General features: G+C 42.5%; 1 protein-coding gene across 3 annotated transcripts; it reads right to left on the bottom strand.

Annotated features, from left to right (window-relative positions):
- Positions 1–146: 146 nt before the first annotated feature.
- Positions 147–27,506, bottom strand: herc4 (HECT and RLD domain containing E3 ubiquitin protein ligase 4). Of its 3 annotated transcripts, XM_064932083.1 has the most exons (25): positions 27,215–27,506; positions 25,215–25,276; positions 24,833–25,119; positions 24,526–24,685; positions 24,216–24,292; positions 20,484–20,705; positions 20,299–20,390; positions 15,319–15,449; positions 14,927–15,087; positions 14,747–14,823; positions 14,346–14,473; positions 14,154–14,213; positions 13,787–13,898; positions 13,336–13,525; positions 5,576–5,748; positions 5,242–5,361; positions 5,017–5,115; positions 4,629–4,796; positions 4,313–4,456; positions 3,931–4,097; positions 2,145–2,211; positions 1,933–2,015; positions 1,517–1,700; positions 1,332–1,434; positions 147–1,217 (listed from the first exon to the last, which is right to left on the bottom strand). In XM_064932083.1, exons 3-25 carry the CDS (start codon positions 25,056–25,058, stop codon positions 1,009–1,011), a joined length of 3,153 nt encoding a protein of 1,050 aa, XP_064788155.1. In that variant the 5' UTR covers positions 25,059–25,119; positions 25,215–25,276; positions 27,215–27,506; the 3' UTR covers positions 147–1,008. The 3 variants fall into 3 exon arrangements, with proteins under 3 accessions (XP_064788155.1, XP_064788156.1, XP_064788157.1); XM_064932084.1 differs by lacking the exon at positions 25,215–25,276; XM_064932085.1 differs by lacking the exons at positions 25,215–25,276; positions 27,215–27,506 and having other exon boundaries at positions 24,526–24,680; positions 24,833–24,966.
- Between the last annotated feature and the right edge of the window lie 311 nt (positions 27,507–27,817).

The following is a 27,817-nucleotide window of genomic DNA, read 5'->3' as shown; positions in this document are numbered from 1 at the left end:
ACTGCACATTTTAGAATGGCCTTTTGTCCCCAGCATAAGGTGCACCTGTGTAATGATCATGCCATTTAATCCGCTTCTTGATATGCCACATCGGTCAGGTGGTTGGATTACCTTGCGAAAGGAGAAATAAGCTTTTTGTGCGTATGGAAAATGTCTGGGATATTTTATTTCAGCTCATGAAACATGGGACCAACACTTGACATTTTTTTTTTCAATTATACTTTCCCCAAAGCCACATCACTTAATGGATTTCTATAACGTGAGCGTTATCTACAGTTTAGTGTAGTTTGAAGTAATTATAAAGCACCGAAGTGTTATCGCAATACACATTTTAGAGGATTTATATTGATAAACAAGTCATGTTGGTACTAGCCTATAATTTCCACAAAAATGTTTTAGAGCAGCATTCTAACAGTTGAAGCCAAAATTCATATACACTTGGTCATACACACAATACCAATGGCTGTAATGTTTTATTTGTCTAGTTTTAAGGCTTACAGCCAAGAACTTCCACGCAACATCAAATGCTCACATTCATACCATGTTTTTACCATGGTAGATTAATTTCTATTCATGGTAGAAATTGCCAAAGTAGAATATTCATTTAATTCATGAACAGTGCTATCTTGTGCCAGCTGAGCTCAAAGATTTTATACCAGAACTTTGGCCTATTTAGACAGGTTTATATCCAAACACGGGTAAAAGCTAATCTACAAGAGAAATATCAAACAATATGAATTGAATTTGAACTCAACTGGGTCTTCAATATTGTGACATGTGAAACTGTAAATGATGCTGAAATATCAAAGCAAAGATTGGCCTTGAATTAGAAAGCCCTCAAGCCTCTTGCATAACCATTTGCCCACCTGCAAATGCTGCTTAAGTCTGTGCCATTTCACTCCAGTGACAGTGCTGCAGTCTTAAAGCAGGATTTGAGTCAGTTGACAGGGCAAAGACGTGTGCATGTGACAGTCTGGGTGGAGCTAGGCATTGTCTGTGTGCCATTCGTTAGGCCAGGTTGAAACCTTGATTGTGATCTATGGCTTGGAGAAGCTTGTTTTGGAGCGTCTCCCGGCTGCTGTATTTGGGCAGGTCCAATAGATTGAAGCAGGTGTGTGCAACGGGCAGGTAGTGTTCCCCGCCTCCCGTGGGTTGGATGACCAGCTTCAGGCTTTTCATGCCCAGGATGGGAATGCGGTCACTTCCTGTGAGAAACACTGAAAATACAATACACATTACTTCAGTACCAAAAGCATTTAAGCAGTAAATAGCCCCTGCTAGCATGGAATTGTGACATGACAGTCTGAATGCTTTCAAAGAGAGTGCCTTACAGAGAAAGAGCTTCTTCTTCTCCAAAGAGAGATCGTGGAACACCTCCCAGAAGAACTTAATGGTTGGATTTTCAGCCCAATACTCTCCTTTATACTCAGTGCTCTGGTGAAAGAAACATATTCCATTACTGTACCACTCCAAGACCAATTTATATCATTCAAGCTAAATGGGGACACCTCTGTACCTTTTCAAGCTCTTTCCAATCGTAGTTGGTGTTGCCAATGACCATGGCCTGCAGTTCGTTGGGCTGGAACAGCTCCAGGACTTTGCCACCACACACTTTGTGGAAGCCTGCGAAAAAGGACTCGAAAAGCTCGGCCACTGATTTATTGAAGATGTAGTCCACGTATGCAGAGACAAACTCAGGCCTGAGGGGGAACGCCATGAAAAATAATATTCAGAAACGCATCAGCAGACACTCAGAGGCTCTCTACATACGTTTAGACACTCAGACAAGACATACGATTAAGCACCATTTTGTTACAGAACTACACATTTGTTCAAAAACTTTGAATCAAATCAATCCACTTAACATTCAGCCCGACTTTGTCGCTAAGTAGAAGTTAAATTAGAAGAACTTAGAATACTCTGTAAAAGTACCTGTTTGAGTTGTCAACACAGATATCCATGCCATTTGGAACCAGTTCTAAGACCTCTGTGGCACCAAAGTTTTCCACTGTAACCTGAAACAAGTTGGACAAATTACATTGACTTCTCCTAGTAAGCCTTGCACACGTCACCCCTTTGCCATCTCTAGACAAGAGATTCAGCTACCTAAAGTACATTCATGTAAAAAAAATGTTGAAACCTACGGTGAAGTTCAAGCAGAATGTGTCTTCAACATCATCCTCTGTGTAGTCTAGTAACTGCTGCAGACTCCTGGTTTTCAGTTAAAAAAAAAGGGACAATTGCTCATACTACAGCCCATGGTGCAGTCGGAAAGTATGCAGACTCCTTGACGTTTTCCACATTTTGTTACGTTGATTGTTTTTTTCTACTCAATCAACACACATACCCCATAATGATAAAGCAAAAACAGGTGTGTAGAAATTTTTGCTAATGCAATATAAAATAAAATGGAAATATCACATTTAAATAAGTATTCAGACCCTTTACTCACTACTTTGTTGAAGCACCTTTCACAGCGATTACAGCCTCGAGTCTTGGATATGATGTGACAAGCTTGGCACACCTGTATTTGGGGAGTTTCTTCTATTATTCTCTGCAGATCCTCTCAAGCTCTGTCAGGTTGGATTGGGAGCGTCACGGCACAGCTATTTTCAGGTCACTCCAGAGATGTTCGGTCGGGTTCAAGTCCGGGCTCCGGCGGGGCTACTCAAGGATATTCAGAGACTTGTCCCAAAGCCACTCCTGCGTTGTCTTGGCTGTGTGCTTAGGGTTGTTGTCCTGTTGGAAGGTGAACCTTCACCCCCAGTCTGAGGTCCTGAGCGCTCTGGAGCAGGTTCTCTCGATCCTGACTAGTCTCCCAGGCCCTGCCGTTGAAAAACATCCCCATAGCATGATGCTGTCACCACCATGCTTCACCGTAGGAATGGTTCCAGGTTTTCTCCAGACGTAAAGCTTGGCCTTCAGGCCAAAGAGTTCAATCTTAGTTTCATAAGACCAGAGAATCTTGTTTTTTATGGTCAGAGTCCTTTAGGTGCTTTTTTGGTAAACTCTAAACAGGTTGTAGAAACATCACAAGGATGATCAATGGAAACAGGATGCACCTGAGCTCAATTTTGAGTCTCATAGCAAAAGGTCTGAATACTTACATTAAAAAAAATGTATTTTTATTTATCAATTCTAAAAACCTGTTTTCACTCTGATTATTGTGTGTTGATTGATGAATGGAAACATTTATTTAATACATTTTATAATAAGACTAATGTAACAAAATGTGGAAAAAGTCAAGGGGTCTGAATACTTTCCAAAAAGCACTGTACACTGAGTATACAAAACATTAAGGACACCTGCTCTTTCCATGACATAGAATGACCAGTTGATTCTAGGTGAAAGCTACAATCCCTCATTGAGTCATTTGTTAAATCCACTTCAAATCAGTGTAGATGAAGGGGAGGAGACAGGGTAAAGAAGGATTTTTAAAGCTTGAGACAATCTAGACAAGGATTGTGAATGTGTGCCACTCAGAGGGTGAATATGGAAGACAAAATATTTAAAGTGCCTTTAAATAGGGTATGGAAGTAGGTACCAGGGGCACCGGTTTGTGTCAAGAACTGCAACACTGCTGGGTTTTTCCAGTTTCCCGTGTATATCAAGAATGGTCGACCACCAAAAGGACATCCGGCCAACCTAACAACTGTGGGATGAAATGCTTTTGACACCTTGTATAGTCCATGCCCTGATGGGGTCCAATTGCAATTCAATACTAATGTTGGGTATTCTCAGTGTATAATTTGGAATAAACTTTTTTGAAACAATCAAATTTGCCAATTTATCAACCTTCTCATATCCTCTGATGCTCAAGAATCTTCCACAACCATTTATATTTTATTGCACCATGAAAGCAATAAGCAGACCGTGCATCAACATTAGTGCCTAAGGGAAACCCCCGAGGTGCTTGACCCCTAAGCTGACCTCCCCACATCAGGCATCAGCTCCTTAAGATCATCCAACGTGGGATTCCTCTTCAGCAGCTTCTTGTACAGGGCCACTGGGAAGTGGAGGTCCACGATGGTGAGGTTGTAGATGGCCAGCCCACAGATGACCCCGATGAGGTGGAACAGGTCAATGTCCTCAAACGTCTGAGAGGAACATGGTCCATAGAGTGAGGAAATGCAACCAGGATGGTGTCCAAGCATACCAGTACTTCCGATTTTAAACAGAATACCACAACATAACACTACTGGGAATACCTTGACAAAGTGTCAACGTAAAGCCTAGAGAGTTTTCTGAATGGGCACAATGCACATTTCACTGGAATGAAACAAGAGTGAAATGTATCAATAGAACAGTGTACCTTGTTTGCAAACCAGATCAGCCTGGACTCCTCGTAGTATCGGAACATGCCGTATTTGGGGTCCAGGAGCTCTCTCATGATGAGAAGGAAGAACTCCTTCCGCACACCCCCTGCATCGACCGCCTCTTCTCCAACAAAGATCACCTGCATTGCAAAAACATAACCATCAACTCCAGCGTACATCTAGGACAGCAGTCTCAACAGTCTGATCTGGGGGGGTGGGAATGTCAGGATAAGATATGCTCATTTTTGTGTTGCTATAGCGTGCCCTAATGAACACAACCCAGGTGTGATGGCAGAAGGTAAACAGGCTAACCTTCAGAGGTTTCTTGTAGTCGACGTTCTTGGACTTCCTGAGGACCTCCATGGTGTCCCCGACGATGTTCTCCCTCCTCACAATGAGGATGAGGCAGGGGTTAACAGACTCCACCACGGGAAGGAACATGGAGCTGAAGTTTTGCCGCTGTGCCTGGTCCACTGCCATCTAATGACACCAGAAATAATTCTAAATCCATTCAACCTCTACAGCGCTTTTCATTATACAGAAAAATCTCAAGGTGCTTGAAAAGCTAAACAAGCAAGCATAAGACAAAAAAAAAAAGAGCTCAACCGTCATGGTGCAACTACAAGATAAATCATGGAAATTGTCACACGATCAATTATTTTGTTCAATGTGTAAAAACGAATGAGTCATTCATCCTTACCTGCATTTGAATAACAGCATCAGTTTGAAGCAGCGTGGTCTTTGCCTGGGCATCAAACACGAAGGGGTACTTACAGAGGGTGACCGCACTGTCATGAGCCTAAGGGGACAGAAGCAATAACTTAGGGTAGAATATTAGTGACAGCATTTGTAAAAGATGAGATTCCATGGGTTCTCAATAACATTGTGCATTCAGGGATCGTAGAATTGAAGTTGCTCAACTCACCATAGAGTACATCTGCTGTTGAATCCATGTGATGTAGTCGTTTCGGATGTCTATCAGGTCATCCAACTCGTGAATGTAGAATTTGTCGTACTGTATGATATGTCCGGCTCTTTCGTTCACCTAGGAGATCAATAAAAATAAAATAAAAACGGTTAACCCTGAGGTATTTGAAGGAAAAGCAACAATTTTTAAAAATTAAAACTATAAATGTTTCCGTCTATAACTAGGAGTAATGTGAGAAATAATGCTTTTCTACAGTATTGCTTGAATCACGCCATACAGCTCGGCCACATAGTGTGAATCCGGCGTATGTGATTTGTGTTTGAACACTCACAGCGTGCAGGATCTCCAGAAGCTTGAGTGCCGTGTCCAGGAAGCAGGTGAAGACCCTCTGCTCTGAGTGGGGGACTCCTACCTTGTGCATCTTCAGCAGGTAAACCACCACCACCTTATACAGCTCCACAAGCCTCTGGAAGACTGGGGCTTCGAATTGAGACCACCAGTTGCCTGGATCAGTACAGAGCAAAGCAAAGAGACGTAAGACAATTTGGATGCAAAAATCGAATAAACTAAGAGGTTTACCTGACCACATAGTAGAATCAATAAAAACCCTTTGATTGAAATCAATATGTTGAATAATCACTCAAAATACCAAAACCTGCTAATACATCAATTAAATACCCAGACTTAATCTCTCTCTGAACAGTTTGCTGCTCCATTATGTTCACCGAATATACAGCTGAAGTCGGAAGTTTACATACACTTCGGTTGGAGTCATTAAAACTCATTTTTCAACCACTCCACAAATTTCTTGTTAACCTGTTAAATCTATGGGGGCACTATTTAATTTTTGGATAAAAAGACGTGCCCGTTTTAAGCGCAATATTTTGTCACAAAAAGATGCTCGACTATGCATATAATTGATAGCTTTGGAAAGAAAACTGATGTTTCCAGAACTGCAAAGATATTGTCTGTGAGTGCCCCAGAACAGAAGCTACAGGCAAAACCAAGATGAAACTGCAACCAGGAATTGAGCAGGATTTCTGAGGCTCTGTTTTTCATTGTCTCCTCATATGGCTGTGAATGCGACAGGAATGAGCCTGCCCTATCTATCGTTTCCCCAAGGTGTCTGCAGCATTGTGACGTATTTGTAGGCATATTATAGGCGTATTGGAAGATTGACCATAAGATACTACATTTGCCAGGTGTCCGCCCGGTGTCCTCCGTCGAAATTGGTGCGTCATCTTCAACTCTTCAACTTCCAAGCGATTCACCGGAGAAAGGAGACTACCACGAACGATATATCAGTGAAGAGATATGTGAAAAACACATTGAGGATTGACTCTAAACAGCGTTTGCAGTGTTTCAGTCGATATTGTGGAGTTAATTTGGAAAACAGTTTGCCGTTTTGATGACTGAATTTTCGGGGTTTTTTTGGTACCCAAACGTGATGTACAAAACGGAGCGATTTCTCCTACACAAAGAATCTTTCAGGAAAAACTGAACATTTGTATGTAACTGAGAGTCTCCACATTGAAAACATCCGAAGTTCTTCAAAGGTAAATTATTTTATTTGAATCCTTTTCTGGTTTTTGTGCAAATGTTGCCCGCTAAATGCTACGCTAAATGCTACGCTAAATGCTACGCTAGCTATCACAAATGCTTGTTTTGCTATGGTTCAAAAGCATATTTTGAAAATCTGAGATGACAGTGTTGTTAAGAAAAGGCTAAGCTTGAGAGCTAGCACATTCATTTCATTTGCGATTTTCATAAATAGTTAATGTTACGTTATGCTAATGAGCTTGAGGCTATAACTGGATACAGGTTTTTTTTCATAGCCAAACGTGAACAAAACGGAGCGATTTGTCCTACACAAATAATATTTTTTGGAAAAACTGAACATTTGCTATCTAACTGAGTCTCCTCATTGAAAACATCTGAAGTTCTTCAAAGGTAAATGATTTTATTTGAATAATTTTCTTGTTTTTGTGAAAATATTGCAGGCTGAATTCTAGGCTTATAGCTATGCTAGCTATCAACACTCTTACACAAATGCTTGTTTAGCTATGGTTGAAAAGCATATTTTGAAAATCTGAGATGACAGTGTTGTTAACAAAAGTCTAAGCTTGAGAGCAAATATATTTATTTCATTTGCGATTTTCATGAATAGTTAACGTTGCGTTATGCTAATGAGCTTGAGGCTATAAATAGAATCCCGGATCCGGGATTGCTCGACGCAAAAAGTTAACAAACTATAGTTTTGTCAAGTCGGTTAGGACATCTCAAATCAAATCAAATTTTATTTGTCACATACACATGGTTAGCAGATGTTAATGCGAGTGTAGCGAAATGCTTGTGCTTCTAGTTCCGACAATGCAGTAATAACCAACAAGTAATCTAACTAACAATTCCTAAACTACTGTCTTATACACAGTGTAAGGGGATAAAGAATATGTACATAAGGATATATGAATGAGTGATGGTACAGAGCAGCATAGGCAAGATACAGTAGATGGTATCGAGTACAGTATATACATATGAGATGAGTATGTAAACAAAGTGGCATAGTTAAAGTGGCTAGTGATACATGTATTACATAAGGATGCAGTCGATGATATAGAGTACAGTATATACGTATGCATATGAGATGAATAATGTAGGGTAAGTAACATTATATAAGGTAGCATTGTTTAAAGTGGCTAGTGATATATTTACATCATTTCCCATCAATTCCCATTATTAAAGTGGCTGGAGTTGAGTCAGTGTCAGTGTGTTGGCAGCAGCCACTAAATGTTAGTGGTTGCTGTTTAACAGTCTGATGGCCTTGAGATAGAAGCTGTTTTTCAGTCTCTCGGTCCCAGCTTTGATGCACCTGTACTGACCTCGCCTTCTGGATGATAGCGGGGTGAACAGGCAGTGGCTCGGGTGGTTGATGTCCTTGATGATCTTTATGGCCTTCCTGTAACATCGGGTGGTGTAGGTGTCCTGGAGGGCAGGTAGTTTGCCCCCGGTGATGCGTTGTGCAGACCTCACTACCCTCTGGAGAGCCTTACGGTTGAGGGAGGAGCAGTTGCCGTACCAGGCGGTGATACAGCCCGCCAGGATGCTCTCGATTGTGCATCTGTAGAAGTTTGTGAGTGCTTTTGGTGACAAGTCGAATTTCTTCAGCCTCCTGAGGTTGAAGAGGCGCTGCTGCGCCTTCTTCACGATGCTGTCTGTGTGAGTGGACCAATTCAGTTTGTCTGTGATGTGTATGCCGAGGAACTTAAAACTTGCTACTCTCTCCACTACTGTTCCATCAATGTGGATAGGGGGGTGTTCCCTCTGCTGTTTCCTGAAGTCCACAATCATCTCCTTAGTTTTGTTGACGTTGAGTGTGAGGTTATTTTCCTGACACCACACTCCGAGGGCCCTCACCTCCTCCCTGTAGGCCGTCTCGTCATTGTTGGTAATCAAGCCTACCACTGTTGTGTCGTCCGCAAACTTGATGATTGAGTTGGAGGCGTGCGTGGCCACGCAGTCGTGGGTGAACAGCGAGTACAGGAGAGGGCTCAGAACGCACCCTTGTGGGGCCCCAGTGTTGAGGATCAGCGGGGAGGAGATGTTGTTACCTACCCTCACCACCTGGGGGCGGCCCGTCAGGAAGTCCAGTACCCAGTTGCACAGGGCGGGGTCGAGACCCAGGGTCTCGAGCTTGATGACGAGCTTGGAGGGTACTATGGTGTTGAATGCCGAGCTGTAGTCGATGAACAGCATTCTCACATAGGTATTCCTCTTGTCCAGATGGGTTAGGGCAGTGTGCAGTGTGGTTGAGATTGCATCGTCTGTGGACCTATTTGAGCGGTAAGCAAATTGGAGTGGGTCTAGGGTGTCAGGTAGGGTGGAGGTGATATGGTCCTTGACTAGTCTCTCAAAGCACTTCATGATGACGGAAGTGAGTGCTACGGGGCGGTAGTCGTTTAGCTCAGTTACCTTAGCTTTCTTGGGAACAGGAACAATGGTGGCCCTCTTGAAGCATGTGGGAACAGCAGACTGGTATAGGGATTGATTGAATATGTCCGTAAACACACCAGCCAGCTGGTCTGCGCATGCTCTGAGGGCGCGGCTGGGGATGCCGTCTGGGCCTGCAGCCTTGCGAGGGTTAACACGTTTAAATGTTTTACTCACCTCGGCTGCAGTGAAGGAGAGACCGCATTTTTCCGTTGCAGGCAGTGTCAGTGGCACTGTATTGTCCTCAAAGCGGGCAAAAAAGTTATTTAGTCTGCCTGGGAGCAAGACATCCTGGTCCGTGACTGGGCTGGATTTCTTCCTGTAGTCCGTGATTGACTGTAGACCCTGCCACATGCCTCGTGTCTGAGCCGTTGAATTGGGATTCTACTTTGTCTCTGTACTGACGCTTAGCTTGTTTGATAGCCTTACGGAGGGAATAGCTGCATTGTTTGTATTCAGTCATGTTACCAGACACCTTGCCCTGATTGAAAGCAGTGGTTCGCGCTTTCAGTTTCACGCGAATGCTGCCATCAATCCAAGGTTTCTGGTTAGGGAATGTTTTAATCGTTGCTATGGGAACGACATCTTCAACGCACGTTCTAATGAACTCGCACACCGAATCAGCGTATTCGTCAATGTTGTTATTTGACGCAATACGAAACATGTCCCAGTCCACGTGATGGAAGCAGTCTTGGAGTGTGGAGTCAGCTTGGTCGGACCAGCGTTGGACAGACCTCAGCGTGGGAGCTTCTTTTTTTAGCTTTTGTCTGTAGGCAGGTATCAGAAAAATGGAGTCGTGGTCAGCTTTTCCGAAAGGGGGGCGGGGCAGGGCCTTATAAGCGTCGCGGAAGTTAGAGTAACAGTGATCCAAGGTTTTTCCGCCCCTGGTTGCGCAATCGATATGCTGATAAAATTTAGGGAGTACATGACAAGTGATTTTCCCAACAATTGTTTGATTATTGCACTTATAATTCACTGTAACACAATTCCAGTGGGTCAGAAGTTTACATACACTAAGTTGACTGTGCCTTTAAACAGCTTGGAAAATTCCAGAAAATGTCATGGCTTTAGAAGCTTCTGATTGACTCAAATGATGTCAATTAGCCTATTGGAGGTATACCTGTTGATGTATTTCAAGTCCCTACCTTCAAACTCAGTGCCTCTTTGCTTGACATCATGGGAAAATCAAAAGAAATCAGCAAAGATCTCAGAAAACAAAAATTGTAGACCTCTACAAGTATGGTTTATCCTTGGGAGCAATTTCCAAAAGCCTAAAGGTACCACGTTCATCTGTACAAACAATAGTACGCAAGTATAAACACCATGGGACCACTGCCGTCATACCGCTCAGGAAGGTGACGCGCTCTGTCTCTTAGAGATGAACGTACTTTGGTGCGAAAAGTGCAAATCAATCCTAGAACAAAGGACCTTGAAGATGCTGGAGGAAACAGGTACAAAAGTATCTATATCCACAGTAAAACGAGTCCTATATCGATATAACATGAAAGGCCGCTCAGCAAAGAAGAAGCCACTGCTCCAAAACAGCCATAAAAAAGCCAGACTACGGTATGCAGCTGCACATGGGGACAACGATTGTACTTTTTGGAGAAATGCCCTCTGGTCTGATGAAACAAAAATAGAACTGTTTGGCCATAATGACCATCATTATATTTGGAGGAAAAAGGGGGAGGCTTGCAAGCCAAAGAACACCATCTCACACCATGATGCTGCACGGGGTGGCAGAATCATGTTGCGGGGGTGCTTTGCTGCAGGAGAGACTGGTGCACTTCACAAAATAGATGGCATCATGAGGTAGGAAAGTTGTGTGGATATATTGAAGCAACATTTCAAGACATCAGTCAGGAAGTTAAAGCTTGGTCGCAAATGGGTCTTCCAAATGGACAATGACCCCAAGCATACTTCCAAAGTTGTGGCAAAATGGCTTAAGGACAACAAAGTCCAGGTATTGGAATGGCCATGACAAAGCCCTGACCTCAATCCTATAGAACATTTGTGGGCAGAAATGAAAAAGCGTGTGCGAGCAAGGCCTACAAACTTGACTCCGTTACACCAGCTCTGTGGAAGGCTACCCGAAACATTTGACCCAAGTTAAACAATTTAAAGGCAATGCTATCAAATACACTCAATTAGTATGTAAACTTCTGACCCACTGGTAATGTGATGAAAGAAATAAAAGCTGAATTATATCATTCTCTCTACTATTATTCTGACATTTCACATTCTTAAAATAAAGTGGTGATCCTAACTGACCGAAGACTATTTACAAGGATTAAATGTCAGGAATTGTGAAAAACAGAGTTTAAATGTACAGTCGTGGCCAAACGTTTTGAGAATGACAAATATTAATTTTCAAATTCTGCTGCCTCAATTTGTATGATGGCAATTTGCATATTTTAATTTTACCTTTATTTAACCAGGCAAGTCAGTTAAGAACAAATTCTTATTTTCAATGACGGATTCTTCTTATTTTCAATGACAGCCTGGGAACAGTGGGTTAACTGCCTGTTCAGGGGCAGAACGACAGATTTGTACCTTGTCAGCTCGGGGGTTTGAACTCGCAACATTCTGGTTACTAGTCCAACACTCTAACCACTAGGCTACCCTGCCGCCCCAGAACTCCAGAATGTTATGAAGAGTGATCAGATGAACTGCAATTAATTGCAAAGTCCCTCTTTGCCATGCAAATGAACTGAATCCTAAAAAAAACATTTCTACTGCATTTCAGCCGTGCCACAAAAGGACCAGCTGACATGTCAGTGATTCTCTCGTTAACACAGGTGTGAGTGTTGACGAGGACAAGGTTGGAGATCACTCTGTCATGCTGATTGAATTGGAATCATTGTTCTTCCTCTGTCAAACATGGTTACCTGCAAGGAAACACGTGCCGTCATCATTGCTTTGCACAAAAAGGGCTTCGCAGGCAAGGATATTGTTACCAGTAAGATTGCACCTAAATCAACCATTTATCAGATCATCAAGGACTTCAAGGAGAGCGGTTCAATTGTTGTGAAAAAGGCTTCAGGGCGCCCAAGAAAGTCCAGCAAGCGCCAGGACCGTCTCCTAAAGTTGATTAAGCTGCGGGATCAGGGCACCACCAGTAGAGCTTGCTCAGGAATGGCAGCAGGCAGGTGTGAGTGCATCTGCACGCAGAGTGAGGCAAAGACTTTTGGAGGATGGCCTGGTGTCAAGAAGGGCAGCAAAGAAGACACTTCTCTCCAGGAAAAACATCAGGGACAGACTGATATTCTGCAAAAGGTACAGGGATTGGACTGCTGAGGACTGGGGTAAAGTCATTTTTTCAGTTTATTTGGGGCACCCGGAAAAAAGCTTGTCCGGAGAAGACAAGGTGAGCGCTACAATCAGTCCTGTGTCAATTTTGCGTAAGAACACAGCCATGAATAAAGAATGGTACCAACACATCCTCAGAGAGCAACTTCTCCCAACCATCCAGGAGCATTTTGGTGACGAACAATGCCTTTTCCAGCATGATGGAGCACCTTGCCAGGCTCAGGGAACAAAACATTGATATTTTGGGTCCATGGCCAGGAAACTCCCCAGAGGCGGGTGGAGAAACAAAACCCCACAAATTCTGACAAACTCCAAGCATTGATTATGCAACTATTTATTATTTTTATTTTACCTTTATAGGCAAGTCAGTTAAGTACAAATTCTTATTTTCAATGACGGCCTAGGAAGTGGGTTAACTGCCTGTTCAGGGGCAGAACGACAGATTTACACCTTGTCAGCTCAGGGATTCAATCTTGCAACCTTTCGGTTACTAGCCCAACGCTCTAACTACTAGGCTACCCTGCCGCCCCAACAATGGGCTGCAGTCAGGATGTGGCCCAGAAGTTAATTGACAGCATGCCAAGGCGGATTGCAGAGGTCTTGAAAAAGGGTCAACACTGCAAATATTGACTCCCTGCAATGCTTGTAATTATACTTCAGTATTCCATAGTAACATCTGACAAAAATATCTAAAGACACTGAGGCAGCAAACTTTGTGGAAATTAATATTTGTGTCATTCTCAACTTTTGGCCACGACTATATGTAAACTTCCGACTTCAACTGTAGCAACTTACCAAGCACCTTCAGTGGAGCCTCTTTCAGACTGATGAGTGCCTTGGCAAAAGGGATGGCCAGAGTCACGTATGTGTTTGGGTCGCTGAAGAGAGGACACTCTGGCAGGGTGAGGTAGAGTCTCAGTGCCTCGATGTCTGGAGGGGAGCTGCTTAGTCTGGGAATCAGGTTCTTTTCCAGACTGGCTGCAATCTGACACATGAGAACACAGTGTCATGTTTAATGCTATAACAATTCATACAGAAGGGTGGCAAATATACATCTATTGTAGTTAAGTGGATAACTGTCATTTTAGCCAGCCAGACTTATAATATACCGACTCCCTTTATTTGCACCACTAATTGGAATACCCTACATGCTAAAGCGTCAACAAATGTCATAACATGAGGATGAATATTTTTTTGGTAAACCACACTTCAAAAATCAAATTACTCTCAGCCATGTACAAGTCACCTGCTGTGCAATTTCTGGATAGTCATGTTGAACGACTCTGTGAAACAAGAGGCGAGCCATGTTCATGTCCACCCCTGAGCATTTACTGCTCGTGTTGTAGTGATCTGGATGGCTACACAAAACAGAGTTTCTCTTCAGTAAAACATGCATCAATGACAATAGAACATAGCAAAAGCTTTAATTCATAGAGTAAATGTTGACACTTAAGAAATCTTCAATTAACATGCAGACTGATCGTCCCGTTTCAGTTGAAGGCAGACAGTTGTATCCTCCTTTCCCAAAGTTTTTTTTCTTCTTCAATTAAAAAAAAATGTATTATTTCAATACTTTCAGTAACATTTTCAAAGTGAAGTGTAATTGATATTACCTGCCAGCCAGAAAGCTTCCATTGAGGCAACTTGCAGAGGAAAACACAAGATCAATCTCGCTACAAGAAAAAAGTCAAAAGAAAAACAGTGTTCAGCACAGGCTCATGCAGGTACACAAAAAAAAGCCACTGTTCATCCATACTATAGCTAATTCTAATTTATGAGCGTATTTTGAGAAGTGAGGATTTTACTTGGAAATCTCTTGTGGGAGTCTTCCGTGTGTATAATGGTTCAGCCATCTCTGAGTGAGATCAGCAGATAAGGTGCATATGTGTCTTCTGGGATCTGGTATTCTGATGTCGTCAGGCACCAGAGGGTTCTAGCAGAATAAATTGTATTAAATTACTTAAAAATGACAAAAAGTAAACCATTTCACTATCATGAACATGTAAATGGTAAGCATTGACATGTTTTCAGCACGTGCAAGTCTTTCTGACATGTTTACAAACTGTATCACCAAAATCCCCAAATAGGATTGGCAACACTTCATGTATTAATTTCTCTCATGTAAAAATAAATAAAACATTTGTTGCGCAGAACCTTAGTTATGAGGACTCTTGATAAATTAGGGCTGGTGGGGTATGAAAATGACCTGGGGAGTGTAACAGTGGGCAAAGCTCTGGTCCCCTCCAGCATAGATCCTCTTAACACAGCAGCCCTGCTCCATGTCTGGAATATAAAGTTATGATCAGTCTGAATCAAAGATTCAAATCAGATGCAGAAACTTGAAGTGTTTTACCTGTGGAACCCGTCTGAGGGGGCCTGCACTAACCTGCGATTGTGGGCGCCGGGCCATTGTAGGCCACCCAGGGGCCTTTGACTGGGGCAGGGCTGTTCCTGTTGGATGTGGAGCGTGTACCGAGCTGCCCGTTCCCTCCCAGCCCAAATGAATCCATCTTTCCAGAGGAGGGGATGAAGGCCAGAGTGTGCTGTCTTGAAAGGACATACAAAATATCACAAAATGTTTCTCAAGACACCATGTGTTCTGTGATAGTGTTTTATATGATACCATAGGTTTCAGATGCATGCATTTCCCCTCACGCTACACATGATTTTCAAAATCTTTCTGGAGACTATGGACTTGGTGAATCTGCTTTGTGTATTCTAAAACAGACCAGTGCCACATTTGAAAGCAGAGACAGCGCAGCAGACAGTGTGCTGTACCTTCCACAGGATATCTGTGTGACTACATTTCCCATGAGCTCAAACACCTTCCTGGGGTTGATCTCATGGTTTGTAGTGTTATGTCCAAGCTGGCCATACCCTCCTGCTCCAAATGTAAACACACCTCCTTCCTATAAAAGAAACAAAACAAAATCTTAAGGAGGTGAAAGGGGTTTCAGAATGTACACTAAACAAAAATATAAATGCAACATGTAATGTGTTTGTCCCATATTTAATGAGCTGAAAAGATGCCAGAAATGTTCCACACACACACAGAGTGTGTATGGGGTCTTGTGGGCGAGCGGTTTGGTGGGATTAATGTATGGGCAGGCATAACCTACGGACAACGAACACAATTGCATTTTATTTATGGCAATTTGAATGCACAGAGATACTGTGACGAGATCCTGAGGCCCATTTTCGTGCCATCCATCTGCCACCATCACCTCAGGTTTCAGCATAATGATGCACGACCCGATGTCGCAAGAATCTGTACACAATTCCTGGAAGCTGAAAATTACCCAGTTCTTCCATGGCCTGCATACTCAGATGTTATCCATTGAGTATGTTTGGGATGCTGTGGATCGACATGTTTACGACAGTGTTCCAGTTCCTGCCAATATCCAGCAACTGCGCACAGCCATTAAAGAGTGGGACAACATTCCACAATCAACAGCCTGATCACATTATGCGAAGGAGAGGGGTCGCGCTGCATGAGACAAATAGTGGCCACACCAGATACTGACTGGTGTTCTGATCCACGCCCCTACCTTTTTGTTAAGGTACACTACATGACCAAAAGTATGTGGACGCCTGCTCGTCAAACATCTCATTACAAAAACATGGGAATTCATATGGTGTTGTTCACCCCTTTGCTGCTAGAACAGCCTCCACTCTTTTGGGAAGGCTTTCCACTAGATGCTGGAAGATTGCTGCAGGGGCTTGCTTCCATTCAGCCACTAGCATTAGTGAGGTTGGGCACTGATGTTGGGCGATTAGGCCTGGTTCGGAGTCAGCGTTCCAATTCATCCCAAAGGTGTTCAATGGGATAGAGGTCAGGGCTCTGTGCAGGCCAGTCCAGTTCTTCCACACCGATAGACAGACCATTACTGTATGGACCTTGCTTTGTGCACGGGGGCATTGTCATACCGAAACAGGAAAGTGCCTTCTCCAAACTGTTGCCACAAAGTTGGAAGCACAGAATCGTCTAGAATGTCATTGTATGCTGTAGCGTTAAGATTTCCCTTTATTGGAACAAAGGGGCCTAGCCTGAACAATTATTGCTCCTTAACCAAACTTTAGTTGGCATTATGCAGTCGGGCAGGTAGCGTTCTCCTAGCATCTGCAAAAAACAGATTCGTTCGTCGGACTGCCAGATAGTGAAGCGTCATTCATCACTCCAGAGAATGTGTTTCCACTCCTCCAGAGTCCAACGGCGGCAGCTTTACACCACTCCAGCCAATTCTTGGCATTGCGCATGGTGATCTTAGGCTTGTGTGCGGCTGCTCGGTCATGGAAACACATTTCAGGAAGCTCCTGATGAACAGTTATTGTGCTGACATTGCTTCCAGAGGCAGTTTTGAACTCGGTAGTGAGTGTTGCAACGCTACGCACTTCAGCTGTCCCGTTCTGTGAGCTTGTGTGAGCTACCACTTCACGGTTGAGCCGTTGTTGCTCCTAGACGTTTCCACTTCACAATACAGCCCTTACAGTTGACCGGGGAAGCTCTAGCAGGGCAGAAATTTGACAAACTGACTTATTGAACTTGTGGCATCCTGTGATGGTGCCACGTTGAAAGTCAGAGCTCTTCAGTAAAGCCATTCTACTGCCAATATTTGTCTATGGAAATTGCATGAATGTGTGCTCGAATTTAAACACCTGCCAGCAACAGGTGTGGCTGAAATAGCTGAATTCACTCATTTGAAGGGGTGTCCACATCCTTTTGTATAGATAGTGTATCTGTATTCCCAGTCATGCGAAATCCATAGATTAGGGCCTAATGAATTTATTTAAATTGACTGATATGAACTCACAGTAAAAACTTTGAAATCGCTGCATGTTGCATTTATATTTTTGTTCAGTAGGAATTAAATAACAATGCAGTGCCATCAGAAAGTATTCATACCCCTCTACTTATTCCACATTTTGCTGTGTTACAGCCTGATTTCAGAAGGGATTACCTTTTTTCTCTCCTTCCCCCTCACCCATTGACACACAATACCCCATAATGACAAAGTGAAAATATGTTAGACATTTTTGGCAAGTTAATTAATGAAAATTAAAAGACAGAAATATCTAATTTACATAAGTATTCACACTCGAGTCAACACTTTGTGAAAGCACCTGTAATCGCTGACAAAGGTTTGAGTCGTCTTGTGTGTGTCTATCAGCTTTGCACATCTGGATTTGGGGATTTTCTCCCATTCTTCCTTATAGAACTTGGGAAAATCTGCTAAGAAGGATGGGGAGCGACAGTGAACAGCCATCTTCAAGTCTTTCCACAGATTTAATGGGATTCAAGTCTGGGCTTTGGCTGGGCCACTTGTATTTGTATTCAGACGAAAGAGTTATATTTTTGTCTAATCAGACCACAGCATATTTTGCCTTATTAGCTGTCTTTCACGTGCCTTTTTGCAAACTCCAGGCGTGCAGTCATGTGCCTTTTTCTAAAGAGTGGCTTCCACCTGGCCACCCTCCCATAAAGCCCAGATTGGTGAAGTGCTGTAAAGACTTGTTTTACTGACAGGTTCTCCCATCCCAACCAAGGAACTCCATAGTTCTGTCAGAGTTGTCATTGGGTTACTGGTCACCTCCAGGGAGAGTCTTGGTATTTCCATATTCTTTTACATTTCCTAATCAACACTAGAAATTGTTTAATATCCTTCCCCAGATATACACTGAACAAAACATTGGGAACACCTGCTCTTTCCATGACAGACTGACCAGTTAAAGGCTATGATCCCTTCTCACTTGTTAAATCCACTTCAAATCAGAGGTGAAGGGAAGGACACAGGTTAAAGGATTTATATACCTTCAGACGATTGAGCCATCGATTGTGTATGCGTGTCATTCAGAGGGTGAATGGGAAAGACAAAAGATTGAAGTGCCTTTGGAATGGGGTATAGTAGTAGGTGCCAGGCGCACTGGTTTGAGTGTGTCTAGAACTGCAAAGCTGCTGGGTGGACTCCAACCAAGTTGTAGTGACATCTCAAGGATGATCAAAGGAAATTGAATGCACATTAGCTCAATTTGGAGTGTCATAGCAAAGCGGTGTGAAAACTTACAGTAAAAGTCCAAAGTTTGGACACACCTACTCATTCAAGGGTTTTTATTTTTACATTGTAGAATAATAGTGAATACATCAAAACTTTGAAATAACACATATGGAATCATGTAGTAACCCTAAAAATATATATATATATATATGAGATTTTACATTCTTCAAAGTAGCCACCCTTTGCCTTGATGACAGCTTTGCACACTCCTGGCATTCTCTCAAACAACTTCATCTGGAATGCTTCTCCAACAGTCTTGAAGGAGTTCCGACATATGCCGAGCACTTGTTGGCTGCTTTTCCTTCACTCCGCGGTCCAACTCATCCCAACCCATCGCAGTTGGGTTGAGGTCAGATGATTGTTGAGGCCAGGTCATCTGATGCAGCACTTCATCACTCTCCGTCTTGGTCAAATAGCCCTTACACAGCCTGGAGGTGTGTTGGTTATTGTCCTGTTGAAAAACAAATGATAGTCCCACTAAGCGCAAACCAGATGGGATGGCGTATCGCTGTGGTAGCCATGCTGGTTAAGTGTGCCTTGAATTCTAAATAAATCACTGACCGTGTCAACAGCAAAGCACCCCCATACCATCACACCTCCTCCACGCATGTGGAGATCACCCGTTTACCTACTCTGCATCTCACAAAGACATGGCGGTTGGAACCAAAAATCTCTAATTTGGACTCAGACCAAAGGACAGGTTTCCACCGGTCTAATGTCCATTACTCGTGTTTCTAAGTCTCTTCTTATTGGTGTCCTTTAGTAGTGGTTTCTTTGCAGCAATTCAACCATGAAGGCATGATTCACGCAGTCTCCTCTGAACAGTTGATGTTGAGTTGTGTCTGCTACTTGAACTCTGAAGCATTTATTTAGGCTGCAATTTCTGAGGCTGGTAACTCTAATGAACGTATCCTCTGCAGCAGTTAACTCTGAGTCTTCCTTTCCTGTGGCAGCCCTCATGAGAGCCAGTTTCATCATAGAGCTGGATGATTTTTGCAACTGCACTTGAAGAAACGTTTAAAGTTATTGAAATGTTCTGGATTGACGGCCCTTCATGTCTCAAAGTAATGATGGGATGTAATTTCTCTTTGCTTATTTGAGCCGTTCTTGCCATAGTCCTATTTGGTAAAAGACCAAGTCCATACTATCTTCGGTATACCGCCCCTACCTTGTAACAACACAACTAATTGGCTCAAACGCATTAAGGAAAGAAATTCAACAAAGTAATTTCTAAGGCGGCACACCTGTTAATTGAAATGCATTACAGGTGGCTACCTCGAATCTGGTTGAGAGAATGCCAAGAGTGTGCAAAGCTGTCATCAAGGCACAGGGTGGCTACTTTGAAGAATCTCCATACGCGTTATTTCATAGTTTTGATGTCTTCACTATTATTCTACAATGTAGAAAATAGTACAAATAACAAAAAACCCTGAAATGAGTAGGTGTGTCCAAACTTTTGACTGGTCATTAAAATAATAAATATGCAGAACTTTCTAAAACGTTTTTTTCACTTTGTCATTATGGGGTAGTGTGTCTAGATGGGTGTGATAAAAAAAAATAGGATAATCCATTTTGAATTCAGGTTGTAACAAATCATTTTGAATAAGTCAGGGGGTATGAATACTTTCTGAAGACACTAAGTGTAGTTATACTTAGAGTACACTACTACATACAGCTACTACCTCACTGTGTAAAAGGAAGTTACCTTTGTAAGTGCGGCAGTGTGGTCCTCCCCACAGCAGATGTAGATAACCCTCTGTGACCTGAGGGACTTGAGCTGGGCTGGATAATACCGATCTGAAATATTATTTGGTTTAATGTTATATCTTCTGGCTTCTTTTCAAAACAGATTAAGCAACTTTCCTGTGACTCACTGTTAGTCAGTCTTACCATTGTTGTCATTGAGGCCGAGTTGCCCAAACTTGTTGCGCCCCCAGCCAAATACGGCCCCTGAGAATGTGAGGGCAAAGCTGTGAGCACCCCCTGCTGAGATCTGGATGAAGGGAATCCCCTGTAAAGACTGGATGACTTGGGGAGTAGAGATGCCTTGTCCAGCTACTCCCAGCCCTAGTTGTCCGTATCGGTTTTGTCCCCATGAATAGACTTGGCCTCCTAAACAAGGGAACAGATTTGAAGTATTTAATATACGATGGGAAACCGAATCAAGCAAATTGTTCAGAAAAATTCCCTGTTTAAGTCAAATCAAACCAGACAGAAAGTGAATGCATAATCTGGAGTAGTCTATTATCCCCGGGGGGAAATTCAAGTTAGTTGTTTGAAGTCCTTGGGTGCATTTGGATAGTTTCTGAGATGTATATTTTTTTCCCTTTCCTAAGTGACTTTACCTTGACCTCGTTTGAAAACGTCAGAGTTTAAGGTAAAGATTGGAGGGACAGTCACTAAAGCCGCGTGTACACGACTTTCAAAAATAAGTAAATAAATATAATCACTGAGCCTCTCCCATTAAACAACTATTTTTCCTGTCATGTCGCTCACACTAAATGATGTGGCACAGACAGAGGTCACAACACTACAAGATTCTTTACTAGGTCGTAAGGATTCTCCGTACCACACTGTCTCGCCAAAACAATGATGTGATAACATTTTAAGTAGCTTATAACCAGATGTAGCTCAAAGCAGCCTTAAGCGTGAATGTCTAACTGGAAAGAGTTTGTCATACAGTGTTGAAATACTGTATCTAGCCAACATTTTGAATTGAATAACATTGCTTGTGGACTTCAGAGCTGTAACGATTTGACACTTTGGCGAGTACAAAACACATGCTAGTAGTAAGCCTAGTCGACGCGCTCTCTCAAATATACACATTCTGGATGATGAACTTCATCGCACTGACTTCTTTTCTGGTGAGCTCCAATTGGCTATTGCTGATCGTCCAAACTTGTCATTGCACATCTCACACTGCAGATTTTGTGCCGATAAAATGAAACATTTGAAAATATTAGGGCGTCTGGGACTGCTCAAAGATGAGATCGGTAGCCCATGGATTGAGTCTCTGACACGCTCACATTAAACGAGCGTCGGTAACGTCCGCATGCCACGAGTAGGCAACATTGAGATTTTGTCTCCGATCTCAAAAACTTGTCTGGGACTGCTAAATTGGGGCCAAATTTGTATAGTGTACACCCGGTTTAAGGAAAAGCAAGACGAGGATAGGGTTTGATTTAATCTGTTCATCCTCATTCATGCCTCACTGATCAAATTTTATTAGTCACATGCGCCGAATACAACAGGTGTAGGTAGACTTGACAGTGAAATTCTTACTTACGAGCCCCTAACCGACAGTGCGGTTTCAAAGAATACGGATAAGCGATAAAAGTAACAAGTCATTAAAGAGCAGCAGTAAAAAAGAGCAATATATGCAGGGGGGGTGCCGGTACAGAGTCAATGTACGGGGGCGCCGGTTAGTTGAGGTAGCATGTACATTTGAAGTCGGAGGTTTACATACACCTTAGCCAAATACATTTAAACTCAGTTTTTCACAATTCCTGACATTTAATCCTAGTAAAAATTCCATCTTTGGTCAGTTAGGATCACCACTTTATTTTAAGAATGTGAAATGTCAGAATAATAGTAGAGAATTATTTATTTCAGCTTTTATTTATTTCATCACATTCCCTGTGGGTCAGAAGTTTATGTACACTCAATTAGTATTTGGTAGCATTGCCTTTAAAATTGTTTAACTTGGGTCAAATGTATTGGTTAGCCTTTCACAAGCTTCCCACAATAAGTTGGGTGAATTTTGGTCCATTCTTCCTGACAGAGCTGGTGTAACGGAGTCAGGTTTGTAGGGCTCCTTGCTCGCACACGCTTTTTCAGTTCTGCCAACAAATTTTCTATGGGATTGAGGTCAGGGCTTTGTGATGGCCATTCCAATATCTGGACTTAATTGTCCTTAAGCCATTTTGCCACAACTTTGGAAGTATGCTTGGGGTCATTGTCCATTTGGATGACCCATTTGCAACTAAGTTTGAACTTCCTGACTGATGTCTTGAGATGTTGCTTCAATATATCCACAATTTTCCTACCTCATGATGCCATCTATTTTGTGAAGTGCACCAGGCCCTCATGCAGCAAAGCACCCCCACAACATGATGCTGCCACCCCCATGCTTCACGGTTGGGATAGTATCCTTCGGGTTGCAAGCCTCCCCATTTTCCTTCCAAACATAACGATGGTCATCATGGCCAAACAGTTCTATTTTTGTTTCATCAGACCAGGGGACATTTCTCCAAAAAGTACGATCTTTGTCCCCATGTGCAGTTGTAAACCATAGTCTGGCTTTTTTAATGGCAGTTTTGGAGCAGTGGCTTCTTCCTTGCTGAGCGGCCTTTCAGGTTATGTCGATATAGGACTTGTTTTACTGTGGACATAGATCATTTTGTACCTTTGCTGTTGTTCTGTGAATGATTTGCACACCAAAGTACGATCATCTCTAGGAGACAGAACACGTCGTCTTTGACCTGAGCGTTCTGACGGCTGTGTGGTCCCATGGTGTATATACTTGCGTACTATTGTTTGTACAGATGAACGAGGTACCTTCAGGCATTTTGAAATTGCTCCCAAGGATGAACCTGACTTGTGGAGGTCTACAAAAAAATGTTTGAGGTCTTGGCTGATTTATTTGGATGTCCTAACCGACTTGCCAAATCTAGTTTGTTAACAAGAAATTTGTGGAGTGGTTGAAAAACGAGTTTTAATGACTCCAACCTAAGTGTATGTAAACTTCCGACTTCAACTGTAAGTGCTACGGGTCGGTAGTCATTTAGGCAGGTTACCTTTGTGTTCTTGGGCACAGGCACTATGGTGGTCTGCTTAAAACATGTTGGTATTAGAGACTTGGACAGGGAGAGGTTGAAAGTGCCTTGTGAATGTTGACCTGTCTAAAGGTCTTACTCAAATCGGCTGCGGAGAGTGTGATCACAGTCTTCCGGTACAGCTGGTGCTCTCATGCACATTTCAGTGTTATTTGCCTCGAAGTGAGCATAGAAGTAGTTTAGCTCGTCCGGTAGGCTCGTATCACTGGGCAGCTCTCGGCCATGCTTCCCTTCGTAGTCTAATGGTTTGCAGGCCCTGCCACATCCGACGAGCGTCAGAGCCGGTGTAGTACGACTCGATCTTAGTCCTGTATTGACGCTTTGCCTGTTTGATGGTTCGTCGGAGAGCAAAGCGGGATTTCTTATAAGCTTCCGAGTCCCACTCCTTGAAAGAGGCAGCTTTCTGCCACTTTCAGATGTCACTAAACTGAAATATAAAGCATGAATGAAGCAACATTTTATTTATCTATCCACATATATTGAACAAACTCACCATAATGATGATAATTTAGTGGCATTGAATCGTGTTAAGTAAACGTTTCAGAGAATTTCCCACAATTATCTTTAGGCTGAGTTCTGCTGAAAACCGTCAAAGGATAGTCCTGTGCATCCTTGGCAAAGGGAAGTAGGTAAGGACTGATAGAGCGTCCTTTCATTTTTCCTTGCTACCCGTCAAATTTCCAAGTCACCAAAGGCATTAAGAACTTGCTACCCGTCAAATTTCCAAGTCACCAAAGGCATTAAGAACTTTCCTTTGCCTTAAAGGACTATTCAAATGTCCCCTTACCTCTAGACAGAGCATGGGAGTGCCGATATCCACAGGCTACCTGAGCAATTTCTACATCTGATAAACTCTTGATGTTTCTGAGAAAAAAAATAAAAAAATCCATTAAAGTAAAGTAATCATTATGCTGTTGTGGAATATATCTATACTACATGTCAGGCACGTCACAAATCACTTATTTTTTAAATACCACAATGCAAAGAGTATCGGTACAAATGGGGTCATGTTCATACACGTTGAGTTGTACGCATATCATTTATGAACAGGATTATGCTTGAACTCCCTGAGGACTTTAAAGTATTATTTTATTCACCTGGGCACACGTACACATTCTTCGAAGTTTGCAAGGCCCAGCTGTCCATCTGTGGCCAAGCCCCATGCAAACACTTGTCCTTTGTCATTCAGTGCAAGTGTATGGGCCTCCCCACATGACACTGCCACAATGTTCTGTGCATCTAGTGCCACAACCTGCTCTAAGGGGAACACAAAGCATAACATGTTTAACACATGTTTAACACATCGATTTACCACAGTTAATCTAAAGATAGTTTTCAACCAAATACGGCATTAGACTGACCCATTTTGGTTTAATTAGAGTAAGTAGAGCATGCAACACTTACCTGGTTTCTTTCGAGACTTCTCGTGCCCCAGCTGCCCAATGTCATTGCAGCCACAGGTGTACACAGTCCCGTCTCCCAGTAGAAATGTGGTGTGCCGTCGGCCACATCCGATATCACACACCTGCTTCCCATGGAAGAAATCACATTTCCGGGGCTCCACCACAATCTCCTCATCGATCCCGCCCAAACCTAGCTGACCGAAGGAAGCATTTCCCCAACACAGCATTGCCACCGCCCCCCCTCTAGCCCCACTCCTGGTGTGGACCAGGTCAACAGGATTACAGTCCCTGTGAAAGGATGAGAGAAATAGCGAAGAGTCAAATAAATTACATGACGAGGTCTGTTACGGAGCACAAAATTGTCAACATCCAGAAATACATACGTTGTGGCAAAGAAGTCCTGATATCAAGTTGTGTACACTTGGGCCATCTGTGACTGGGGAATCTGTGATGGAAAGTACCAGAAACAGACTGAATTAGTCTTGTAAATACTGTCACATTACACAACAGATTGAATGACCACAGAACAGCATTCCAGAGTACGATGTTTGTGTGACATCATCCTGTGCAGTGCACTAAATTAACCCTTGAATCATGACAGTGAGGATACCTCCATTTTTTTATCTGGGGTTGATTAATACCCTACTGATCCTATAATTCACTCACTTCTGTAACGGCCCGCATTTAGGCTACTTAAGCAGAAGAATGAATGCCCCACCCTTTTCTGATAAGGAATGTTTAAAGCACTATTTTAGTGATCTGATGAAGTATTTTTATGAGCGAAGATGTCTCATTGCTAACTTATATGAATGTGTGATGTTTATCTAGTGCTGTATATGATTTATATGAATATAAAAGGCCTCACAATGCTGGAGGTGTGCGGTTATTCTCAAAAATGTGCCTAGTATCCCCTAGAAAGGCCTGGAACTGCGGTGCAGTTCAGATTCTTATCTCACGTGTTGATAGACACCAGTTAAAATGTCACTGAAGTGTCAGTTGTGTCTTGTTTCCACAAGTCCAGGTCTATATACTTGCTAAATGACTTCATGGCATTGCAAGTGTGATAGCCTGGAATTTTCTCTGAGAGTAGCTAGCTAGCCACTATAATTAGAATGCCTCTGTCAGGTGTGCGTGTTGAGTGTCTCATCATGGGTCTCATCATAAACATAAACCAAAAATGGGTGCGGTAAGTGGTTTACCCCATGGAGTTCCCCATTAGATCAAGGGGATGAATGAATTACTTATAATATATATATGTTTTTCTTATTATTTTTGCACTAACAGGGCCCTACACCCTCACACATAACATGCACATATATTTATACAGACTACACACCCACTCACATACAAGCTGCTGCTACTCAATTTATACTATATCCTGTTGCCTAGTCACCTTACCCCTATACATATCTACCGCCATCACTCCAGTATCCCTGCACATTTTAAATATTGTATTAGAACTGACCCTGTACTTGTGGAATGGCTTGTTTAATAATAATATTTCAAATTGTTTTGTTCCCCTGACACTTGCCCTAGAATATGTTGTTGTAGAAGCAGATGTCTTAATGTCACATGCACAAGTAACGTTACAGTGAAATGCCTTTCTTGTGAACTCAACCCAATAATCAATAACGATGTAATACTTACTTATTTATTTTACCTTTATTTAACCAGGCAAGTCAGTTAAGAACACATTCATATTTTCTATGACGGCCTGGGAAAGGTGGGTTAACTGCCTGTTCAGGGGCAGAACGACAGATTTGTACCTTGTCAGCTCGGGGGTTTGAACTTGCAACCTTCCGGTTACTAGTCCAACGCTCTAACCACTAGGCTACCGTTAACTGCCGCCCCAGTTTTTAATATTTCTCGTTTTTTTTCTAGTATTACACCTTTATTGATTATTGGGTTGAGTTCGCAAGAAAGGCATTTCACTGTAACGTTACTTGTGCATGTGACATTAAGACATCTGCTTCTACAACATGGAATTATACAAATATTCTAGGGCAAGTGTCAGGGGAACAAAACAATTTGAAATATTATTATTAAACAAACCATTCCGCAAAGTACAGAGGTAACTTACCATCTAAAAAGGGAACATTATGATGCCTCCAATTATAAGGGCTGTTCTATTATTTCACAACACAAGTCAGCTAGTTAGTTAACATTTTTAGCTAGTTGACGTTAGCTAGCCATCTAGCTACAGCGATCCACCGTTCAGTTGTCCGCGTGCAGCACGGCAGTGCCTGCGTTCTAACCGGCTGTTAATCATGACAGACCTTCACAGGTAAGTTATATGGCTAACTAGCAGTTAACCCACACTAGCTGCCTAAATATCTAAATATGGACAAACCACGCCTATGTGCCGCAAATGGATTCAGCTTACCTGTTGCTAGCCAATGCAATGGTGGCAAACGATGGCACGCACGAAAGGTCTGAAATGTTTTTCTTGTATTAGCAAAATTTCGATGACCAGACTTGCTCGGAATGTGTAAAATGTAGATAGTCATTGAGATCAGGCAACTGCTGGCGCCACATACCAAAATCGTTTGCTATGCACTGTCCTATTAATGACGGTAGCTTTATATGCCGTGTCATACACACAGAAGAAAAGCACTCGAACATACGGTTAAGCAAAGACTGTAATGTTCTAGAGTTTTTAGAAACTGGATGTGACGACAGCCACCCTCTTCTTCTTCTCTGGTATAATGATGTGCGTTCCGCCACCTAATGTGCGGGTGGATGACAAAGATCCCAAAAAGAACAAATTAATACAGCGTAAAAAATATCCATACAAACTATCAAAAATATATTTTATCTAAACAAAATCAACCTTCTGTTCTGTTAAAATCCAAAATTCGAATCAGATCCCTAGACAGGCTCAGAAGGATCCTGTGAGGGCGGGACGTTTTCTGGCGACAGTAGACCTTGCAGTGAAAAGGTCTTGGAGCCCCAAAAACGTATCGGCTGCAGATATAGTGATGCCCAA

Source organism: Oncorhynchus masou, chromosome 23, assembly GCF_036934945.1.
Source record: "Oncorhynchus masou masou isolate Uvic2021 chromosome 23, UVic_Omas_1.1, whole genome shotgun sequence".
Classification (NCBI taxonomy): domain Eukaryota; kingdom Metazoa; phylum Chordata; class Actinopteri; order Salmoniformes; family Salmonidae; genus Oncorhynchus; species Oncorhynchus masou.
This window is presented reverse-complemented; position numbering and strand designations above follow the sequence as displayed.

What these genes read in the sequence shown, in the direction of transcription:
- herc4 (XM_064932083.1), bottom strand. Translation starts at nt 25,058, where the DNA reads ATGCTGTGTTGGGGAAATGCTTCCTTCGGTCAGCTAGGTTTGGGCGGG. An exon ending in GAAGTCTCGAAAGAAACCAG is followed by an intron (nt 24,686 to 24,832) that starts GTAAGTGTTGCA and finishes TGTTCCCCTTAG; the next exon opens with AGCAGGTTGTGGCACTAGAT. An exon ending in GGAAGCTTTCTGGCTGGCAG is followed by an intron (nt 13,899 to 14,153) that starts GTAATATCAATT and finishes TGTTTTGTGTAG; the next exon opens with CCATCCAGATCACTACAACA.